Source organism: Urtica dioica, chromosome 8 (assembly GCF_054948205.1).
Source record: "Urtica dioica subsp. dioica isolate 48M chromosome 8, U.dioica_male_clone48M_v1_H2, whole genome shotgun sequence".
Taxonomy (NCBI): Eukaryota; Viridiplantae; Streptophyta; class Magnoliopsida; order Rosales; family Urticaceae; genus Urtica; species Urtica dioica.
Window position 1 is genome coordinate 6,269,374 of NC_142763.1, and position 9,853 is coordinate 6,279,226.

At 38.9% G+C, this 9,853-nt stretch overlaps 1 protein-coding gene, 1 long non-coding RNA gene and 1 pseudogene across 3 annotated transcripts; 1 reads left to right on the forward strand and 2 right to left on the reverse strand.

Moving 5' to 3' along the window:
- Nucleotides 1–2,424: 2,424 nt before the first annotated feature.
- LOC149387635 (E3 ubiquitin-protein ligase APD2-like) lies at nucleotides 2,425–3,878 on the reverse strand (annotated as a pseudogene).
- A 3,258-nt stretch (nucleotides 3,879–7,136) lies between these two features.
- Nucleotides 7,137–7,995, reverse strand: LOC149387636 (uncharacterized). Of its 2 annotated transcripts, none has more exons than XR_016301024.1 (3): nucleotides 7,814–7,995; nucleotides 7,666–7,715; nucleotides 7,137–7,338 (listed from the first exon to the last, which is right to left on the reverse strand). It is a non-coding gene; the product is annotated as an uncharacterized LOC149387636 (long non-coding RNA). The 2 variants fall into 2 exon arrangements; XR_016301023.1 differs by lacking the exon at nucleotides 7,137–7,338 and adding an exon at nucleotides 7,352–7,590.
- Nucleotides 7,996–8,134: 139 nt separating this feature from the next.
- LOC149387637 (peptidyl-prolyl cis-trans isomerase CYP40-like) lies at nucleotides 8,135–9,662 on the forward strand. Its single transcript, XM_089622203.1, has 6 exons — nucleotides 8,135–8,179; nucleotides 8,379–8,502; nucleotides 8,703–9,058; nucleotides 9,316–9,403; nucleotides 9,505–9,557; nucleotides 9,654–9,662. The coding sequence occupies exons 1-6, from the start codon at nucleotides 8,135–8,137 to the stop codon at nucleotides 9,660–9,662; spliced, it is 675 nt and encodes a 224-aa protein (XP_089478329.1).
- The last annotated feature ends 191 nt before the right edge of the window (nucleotides 9,663–9,853 follow it).

The following is a 9,853-nucleotide window of genomic DNA, read 5'->3' on the forward strand; positions in this document are numbered from 1 at the left end:
CTTCTGAATTTTTACAATACCTCATTAAAAATCACTTCATCTTTCGCTAAAACTTTCTAAAATGTTTGCGTGTGACTTATTTGCAATTGGATTGCCAATTTGTGACATAAGATGCAAATACCACAATTTCTCTCTCACTTCTCTCGCTTGATTTTTCTCCCACAATAACACTTAAGATCAAAATAACAACACATGAAAAAGAGAACCTATTTTCTCTAATCTCTTTCACCCAAAATAAAGAGAAATAATCTACTTCCATTCTCTCTAAAATGGAAGAAAAAATATTTACCGTCTCAAAAACATTTTTCTCACAAAACAAGGCCGATCAAGCCAAATTAGACTTCCCTCTAAAAATGTTCAAGAGTTTGAAAAATCAATTTTCATGCTCTTCACTTAATAAGAGAAAAATCCCGTCGACAAGTGATACGATTCAAGATTCTTCTAAAGCTCTTGGACACGTTGGCCCTTGTCCTAACTTTCCTCGAGCCCTTTGGAATCTTGAAAAAAGTGATTTCTCCTCCCAAAACACAATTTAAAAACTCATCTCAAGCTCTCGGCTACTTTGGGCATTGTCTTAAACTTCCTTGAACCCTTTGGAATCTCAAAGAGTGATTTTGGGTCCATCAAAGATTAGACACGTGACTATTCCAAGTACATCGAGTGCCAATAAATGTTAAATCCAAAAAACGGTTTAACAATGTTTTAAATTGTTTGGAGCTTTGTTTATAATTCAAGTTAATTTCTTCAATTCCACTTAAATTAAATCAATAATTAAAAAATTATATATTTCAAACCAAATTAAACCGATAATTAATATTAATAATAATTTATAGAAATTTATTCTCTAAAAAATGTTGTATTATTTATGTGATTAAATTGATTAATTTTCACTTTTGTTAATTAATTTTTTTTTATTTTTAAATAATTTATTATTGATTTATAATACACATAATTAATAAATAAAATACAATTACATTTTTATATATGTAATTAGACTTTACAAATAATTAATAATAGTAAGACACTAAATCCAAAAATATCTTAGATTAAAAAGCGTAATAAAAAATATATTCTTAAAATATCACCAAAGTTGGTGTAATATTCTTGATAAAAAACATAATATCATTGGAGCAAAAAAAAAATATTTGGTGTAAAAGTTACACCAAATTTAGTGTAAAAATTACATCCAATTTAGTGTGTGCATTGGAGATGGTCTAAGTAACAAAGTTTGAACGTTCAGCTGATTAATATTCTGGCTAAAATATTCATGTCACATGGTTTAGAGAGATACACCTTTGGACTTCATGAAATGCAATTAAAATCACCACATATCTGATATTCCATTCATCCTCTCATTACAATTGTAAACTATTACCCTCAGCGAATTAGCACGGGCAGCCAGCAAAGAAAAGCTGGGAAACGGAATCGGAATCATTTCATTATTATTTAATTTAAAATAACATTCCGTTATAGAGTTCCTTATTAATTAATTATTAGTCCTGTTTGATAAAAGTTACAAGCTTAGCGAACAATTCCACAGCCTTCTCACTCTTTGGATTACCGAAATGAAAGCAATGACCTTCTCCGAGAGTCTCTACGATCTCGACGCTCCCGGGCCAATCTCTCTTCCTCAGTTCCTCCACGTTGCGCTTCCCGGGTCACCGAGTGCCCAGAGAAAATAAAAAGGTAGATAAATAGAAAGTACCTATGGATTGAGATGAAGATCCTAATTCTTTCACCGAACCCTTCTTGAATAAATTCAGACTCCGATATAGGAATGTAGAGAAACTGTATACGAAGCTACAATTTGGATCATAACCAATTGGATTTATGTCCAGGCATGAGACATCATGCTCCAATTGCGCATGCTTGACCTCAGTCAAAACCCCCCATCACTAATTTTTAAGTATACCAAATGATTCAACACATACACGAGTTTAATCAGCAAAATCACTAACAATTTTATAATTTCGTTGTCTCCAAATTGAATAGGTTCAAGTTGAACTGAACAATACATGTGAAACCTAGATCCCAAATTCAATACCAAACTTTAATCAACAGAGAAAAATAAAAAACCAAATCCAAAAGAAAAAAAAATTAAAAAAACACAAAAAAAATGTCCATACCTTGTCCTGACCCCCGACATCCCAAACTGTGAAGCTAATGTTCTTGTATTCTACCGTCTCAACATTGAAGCCTGAAAAAAAAAGATGTACAAATGCTTTACGATTGTGATTCAATATAAATAAGAAATTAAAAATTAATAGAGTGCATTGCTTATGGAACATGGTCTTCTGTATGTCAAAAACAAATTTAATCAACCCTGGAAATCTAAATACAACTCATTTGTCTTCTGATATTATTACATGCACTAAAAAAAATAAAAAAAAAATTGCTTCATGGTGGAGCGTTACGGAGACAATCTCAGACTGTAAAAATCTTTCTCACTTTCTTCATCTTCCTACGGCGAATGGGACAAAAACCAGACTCCTCTGCTAACATGTGTTCACAATATATTCCATATAACCAATTCAAATACTGCCCAATTTTTCTTAAAAAAAAAATATAGCAACTGACTGATGGATACCTTGTTCCGCAAGTAAAGCAGGCTGCGTAATGTCCGCAAGGAAGAAAGAAACAGTCTCTGGGAATCGAAGCAAATAACACAGAGCCGGTGACGATTGGCATCGTTGTTGCCGTAGTTTTCCCCGTCCACCGCTGCCTTGCCGTCCAAGCAATCCTCTTCTTCGGTATGAGCAACGGATCTCTCTCCGGTGCCACGTCATCCGACCGAAACCCTCCCGCGTTACAAAATTTGAAGGCCAACAACAGGACCACGATCAGCGATTCTGCAAGACCGAAATCAAGGCAATTAGATAGGTCAATCGGTACAAGCTAGGTCAATTTAAAGAAAACTTTACCTGATCTGATTAGATAAGTGAGCCATTGTGGTCCATAATATAGCTTGACATACTGGTCATCATCCATAGGAGAGTCCTAGAGGGAAAATGGCACATGTTCGGACTTGCATCGAGTGGTAAAACGAGAAAAGAGCTTCATGTTTACCTTGTTATGAGGAGCAGAAGTTAGCAGAGCTGTTTTTGAGCGGAGAAGAGAAAGTTTAACACTACACACGTGCTCGCCAAGTAAACAGCGGTAATACGCTTGGCTTGTGTTGTACACAAAAGACTTCATTACGAACTTGAGCTCAACCTGTATACCATCACCGTCGTGCCAAAAAAAAAAAGATGAGATGAGATGTTATTTCCATGGCGATGATAGATGGTAGATTTACGAAGCTACCTCGACTTCCTCAGAGTTTAAATTCCCGACCGCTATGTAGTAAGCGGAGGAAGACATAATTTCTTGTTCGATCTTACCGCTTCCTGTGAAGAGAGTCTAAACAAGCAGCTGATAGAAAATCGGACAAGCTCTATATACTGAAGAAATGTTTTCCCAGTAATTCTTACCGTAGGTTATATTCCATGACAATGTTGTGTTTGGATAGGAAGGGTCATTTATCCACTCAGCCAGGCTTTCTCTACCTGCCGAATTCAACCCAAATAAAGCACTTAGTCATGTGGTCATAACTTTCCAGTTCTAGTATTTCGAACTTAATCACCTTTGGCAATTGTGAGCAAGAGAGGCGCAGAAGTTTGAGACTAGATAGTGTACTGAACACGTATAATAGACCCTTTGTTCAGAAAGTACATCCTCTCCTGTAACAAACAATTATTGCTCTTACAATTCAGTCTTCGGAAAAAAAAACAAGAGATGAGATATCTTGCCCTGTGAAAATTTGTGGGCACGGACGTGTTATGCGTTTCATTCCAAGCGGTCTCCACGTCCATCGGAGGTAGTTCAAAGAAGCCGTATAAAACCGTTGATCAAAAAATGGCACCACCTTCTGTATGCTGTCATAGTAAACCAACACCAATAACTTGTGGATCTCACACTACAAAAAAAAAAAAAAAATTTGCCTCGCGTTATTGACTGTACTTAAGAAACAATACGGCACATGTCTGACAAAACCCAGGCTACTCACTGGGGTATAAGTATTTCTTAGGATCCAACTCATTTTCAATATAAGCATGAAAGAAACTCTAGCCCTTACTAATACAACTCGTTTTTCTTTAATATTAATTTAAATAAAAAAACGAGAAAAAAACGCTTGTTGAGTTGATGTCTTTGCCAAAGCGGGACTCATAAGCAAACATCGTCGACTTCTCTTTCGACTTGTCTCGACTCTCTGCGGTAGTGTGTCACTCTTTCTCTATCCCGTCACATTGATGTGTTTGCTTCCGTCGTTCAGCAACAAGTCCACCTCCTATTTCCACAATGACAAAGGAAGGACATAATTAAACAAATATATAAAAAAAAACAACAGTACCTAGAAGTGTGTCTTGGTAAAGGAAGTACCTACAAAACAATTTATAATAACATGACTTACTGTTCACATACGATCCCAATTCTGTTTCAAATTACAGTGGCTCTACGATGCAATCAATTCCTCGTCCGAGCTCGTCTCCGGGCCTCGGTAGGTGATGATGTGGTGTTTTTGAAATAGCCGCGAAGGACACCACAGCCTCCTCGTCCCTCTTGTACCAGATTTTTCTCAAGTCTTCCATCATTGGTTTTGTGGACGAATTTTTTAATCCTTTAATCTCAGTAGCTGCCAACGATTCTACACATACATGAGTTTAATAAGCAAAATCACTAACAATTTTATAATTTCGTTGTCTCCAAATTGAATTGGTTCAAGTTGAACTGAACAATACATGTGAAACCTAGATCCCAAATTCAATACCAAACTCTAATCAACAGAGAAAAATAAAAAAACCAAATCCAAAAAGAAAAAAAAAATTAAAAAAACACAAAAAAAATGTCCATACCTTGTCCTGACCCCCGACATCCCAAACTGTGAAGCTAATGTTCTTGTATTCTACCGTCTCAACATTGAAGCCTGAAAAAAAAAGATGTACAAATGCTTTACGATTCTTATTCAATACAAATAAGAAATTAAAAATTAATAGAGTGCATTGCTTATGGAACATGGTCTTCTGTATCTCAAAAACAAATGTAATCAACCCTGGAAATCTAAATAGCATATAGATTTGGAAATGAATGCTTTAGGGTTGTGATTGAATCGTACAGTAATGTGCTTTGACATGATTTTAGGAAAAAGTGTACCTGAAAACAAACATTAAAAACGCTTTTGCCCTTGAGAGGAATAGAAAATCTCTTAATCAATAGCATACACAGGTTTCAGAAAGTCCCGGGAAATTGATAAATAAATTTTATAAAACTCCTAACATTTTAACATTCCGAGCCAGATCAAAAACAGGACACGCCATAATAGGTTTAACAAAAATGTCAATTGACTCAGTGACAACGACTACCTCACCCCATGATAACATTAACAAAAATTCCAATTGACTCAGTGACAAGGACTAACTCACCCCATGATAACATCCTCCGCCAGAGTAGAGTTCCGAGCCGCCACAGTCTCCTCGTCCGAGGTCGTCTCCGGGCCCCGGTAGGTGATGATGTGGCGGGTGTGAAATAGCCACGAAGGACACCACAGCAGAGCCGAAGGGAGAGATAAAAGCCTCGAACTAAACCCTAGAAAACCGAAAAAGATGAAATCGAATAAAAACCCTCAAAATCGACAAATATCCATAACATTAAACACTTACCTTCTCCAATTCCACATTCCGCTGAAGATCTGACTCGGTAGGACCCGCGATCGATGTTCTCGAGCCCGATCATCTCATAGTCGGTGAGTTTTTTTGGGGCGCTATAGAACCGATTGCAGCGACCGTGCTAGGGCTTCGGTGGCAATGGTGAGGAATCGCGGTAGGCGAGGAGCGGCGAAGACGGAAGATAGTAAGAGACTCACAATAAAAACGGAAGAGAGAGAGAGGAAGATGAGGAGCGGCGAAGAAGAAGGGAGGTGTAAGAGAGAATAAAAACGGAAGAGAGAGAGGAAGATAGTAAGTGACGTGTCGAATTACAATTGGGTTAAAACAAAATGAATAGTCTATGAATTCATAGTAAAGTTATCATTCTGACTTATTATATTATATAGATATAGATATATATCTACTTTATACTTAGAAATCAAAATGATGGTTTACTGTTCATGTACTGTTCATAACATAAACCAATTATAATTTTACACGTATATAAGTTTTATCCTTACCACGTTCTCAATTGCTTCCTCAATTTCTTCTTCTCCATTCTTCCTCACCTCACCTCACCTCACCGCTCTCTTTCTCTTCCTTCTTCTCTCACTGATTCTCGCCCCCTCTCTCCTGAACAACGCCAGCACCCTTTCCCCGTCTTCCTCTCTCTCACCCGCTCCCTCTTCTTCGTCCTCTCTTCCTCTCTCCCGCGCGAGCGCCAACCCCGACTGCGCGCGCGCCTCTACCGATCGCGCGACCAGCGACCAGGCGCCGCCATCTCTATCTCTCGCCTGTTGTCTCTCTGTCCCCGCGCTCACCCGACACGCGCTTCCGACGTGAGCACAGCGCGAGTGCCGACGAGCTCCGAGTCTTCTGCGCGACTTGACAGGACTCTTCCTCCTCCGCCGCGCCGACCTCTGCTCTTTCCTCACTGGCAACGACGCTTCCGAAGAATCTCGGTCGCCCGATTCCGCTCTCTTCGTCGTCGGCCTCCAGAGTTTTAGGTTTGTAAATTAGAGTTTTTTTTAATTGTTATTTCTAGGGTTTGAAATTGGCACCTGATTTGGGGATTCCGAAATCGTGCTTGTTTTGATTGATTTCGTTGTATATTATTGATTGAATTTAAATTGAAGCTTGTAAGTCTGATTTTGTGAGGATTGTTAGTGGTCATTCAATTGCCTTTGCCTATTGTTGCTTTAACTTAAAATAAATTCCCACAGATTGATTTAACAAATGGTTAATGCTTCTGGTATCCAGTTGTGTTTTAGCAGTTCTAGATTTCTTTAATGGTTATGCCAGGTCTGAGTCTGTGGCTTCGTGTGTAGCTCTGTGACGTTTCGTTTGTGCTTTTGTTCAGGACCATCAGAGAAGGCGTTTACGCACTTTTGGACCACAGATTCATGCCCTGTTACGGTCAAGGAATTGGCTAACAGAGCTCCGTTCGAAGAGACGAGCTGACGTGATGATGGTGAGACGAGCTGACGAACTGATGGTGAGATGAGCTGACGAACTGATGGTGAGATGAGTTGACGAACTGATGATGAGACGAGCTGACGTGATGATGGTGAGACGAGCTGACGAACTGATGGTGAGATGAGTTGACGAACTGATGATGAGACGAGCTGACGTGATAATGGTGAGACGAGCTGACGAACTGAGACGAGCTGACGAACTGATGGTGAGACGAGCTGATGAACTGAGACTAGCTGACGAACTGATTTTCTACACTCCCCCTCAAGCTTGATTTGGTATGATGAAGAAATCGAGCTTGGATTGCACAGTTCGAAGAGGCTCGTCACTTGGATAGTCATTGATGGTGAGATGAGCTGACGAACTGATGGTGAGATGAGTTGACGAACTGATGATGAGACGAGCTGACGTGATGATGGTGAGACGAGCTGACGAACTGAGACGAAACAAAAAAATAAAATTATGAGAGGTTCTCAATTGTTGCTTTTTGCACAGTGCGTGATTGACATACCTTGGCAGTGAAGGTACTCCAGTGCAACAAGTACCTCATAAGCATAAAATCTACAATAACATCATCCACAAATTGTGATAGATTTTATAAATGAATAATAAATCAATCAAAACATTTTAATTTAATTAGGGATTATTATCTCTATTACCTCACAGCATCTTCCTTGAGGACTTTTGTTGGTTGTCGGTCAAGAAGCAAGAACAGCTCTCCGCCCGGGCAGTAATCGGTTATCAGACAGATATGCGTTTTCGTCTATGAATTTTTCAAAATGAATTAAATATCTTTTAAACTTGAAATCAGAACTCAATACATATAAATTAATACTTAGTTAAACACGTGCGTTAGCACGTGGTACAAGCTAGTATATATATATATATATATATATATATATATATATATATATATATATATATATATATATATATATATATATGTTTGTCTAGTCATAGCAGTTGATGAATGAAATTTAATGGAATTTCGCAGGGCTCTCAGTGTCATTGCCGTGGGGTACAAGGTTAAGAATCGCAATCGGAGCAGCCAAAGGCCTCGCGTTCTTGCACGGAGCCGAAAATCCAGTCATATACCGAGACTTCAAAACCTCCAATATCCTGCTTGATTCTGTATGTCTAGCCAGTAATATATCAGATCAAATATACGCTACTATGTGCTCATCATCACTGCAATTTCTAAAATGTTTAACTTTATGTCAATAGGATTTCACTGCAAAGTTGTCGGACTTTGGACTAGCGACAATGGGTCCCGATGGCTCGAACACACACGTCACCACAAGGGTCATGGGTACCTATGGATACGCCGCCCCCGAATACGTCTCTACCGGTATAAGTTTTTTTTGTTCATTTTACGAGAAATTAAATAGAACTGTTTATGCTGTGTAGCTTTTTGCCGTGAGTGAGTTGATTTTTTTATTAATTTCTTACTTAGACAAGTTGATTTGATCATTTTTGTACGGTCTGGACATGGATGTGATTTCTTAGAGAGGAAAACTACAGGACACTGACATTTCATTTTGTTATTTATTTCGATGGCAAACTCTGACCTCGACACAAACGGGTCTCAGTTCTTCATCATCACGACCCGGACTTCTCATCTGGACGGGAAGCATGTCGTGTTCGCGAAGGTGGTCAAGGGAATGGGAGTCGTCCGATCGATGGAGCACGTCGCGCTCGCCGCCGGAGATATCCCGGCCGTCGATGTCTCCATCGCGGACTGCGGCGAGATTCCCGAGGGGGAAGAGGACGGGACTTGTAACTTCTTCAAGGACAGCGATGCGTACCCGGACTGGCCCGCTGACCTGGACGAGACTCCTGAAGAACTGTCTTGGTGGATGACTTGTGTGGACTCGATTAAGGCGTTGGGGAACGAAAGCTACAAGGTAATTATAAGATGTGGTGTTTGTGTTGTAGCTTGCAGTTTTGTCATTTTGTTAATGGCATACAGTTTGATAAGATAAACCCGGGTATTTCGAGAGACCTAGAACTCTTTCAAAATCCTACGCTTCCCTCTAATCTGTTTTTCCTCCCCAAATGATTGATTGTAACTTCAATTTATAGGCTGATGTATTACCAATTATTCATGTTAAATAATACAACTCATGCTTAAAGCTTGATGTTTGTTTCATTATGGTAATAGAAGCTTGACTACAAGATGGCTCTTAGGAAGTACAGAAAGGCTTTACGCTATCTGGATGTTTGCTGGGAGAAAGATGGTATCAATGAAGGTAGTTCATATACTTTCCTTGTCGAAAGGCAGATATAAATTTGTTGCATCATGGTTCGGGTTTGATCTTATAGTTTCTCTTTTTTCCTTGCTTCTCTGCAGAGAGGAGTACGATTTTGAGAAAGACAAAGGCCCAGATTTTCACAAACAGCGCTGTGAGTTTTTGTTCATTAACATTGTTTCTGTTCAAATGGTATTGCATCACAGAATTTGAATTGAAGTAATTTTAAGGAATGTTTGTTTCATTTAAGGAATGCTGATCAAGCTGAAGATGATTCTTAACTGGAAATTCGTCGTCAAAATCTTCTCCATCGAATTCGTCTTTCATCATCCCCAGCGACCCTGGGACAACCTGAACAGGATAATAATAACTTAGGCCACAAGTTTTCACGAAACTTTCTCAGCGCATAGATACAGAAATGTACGTAGTATCGCACACCTCTGTGGTGCT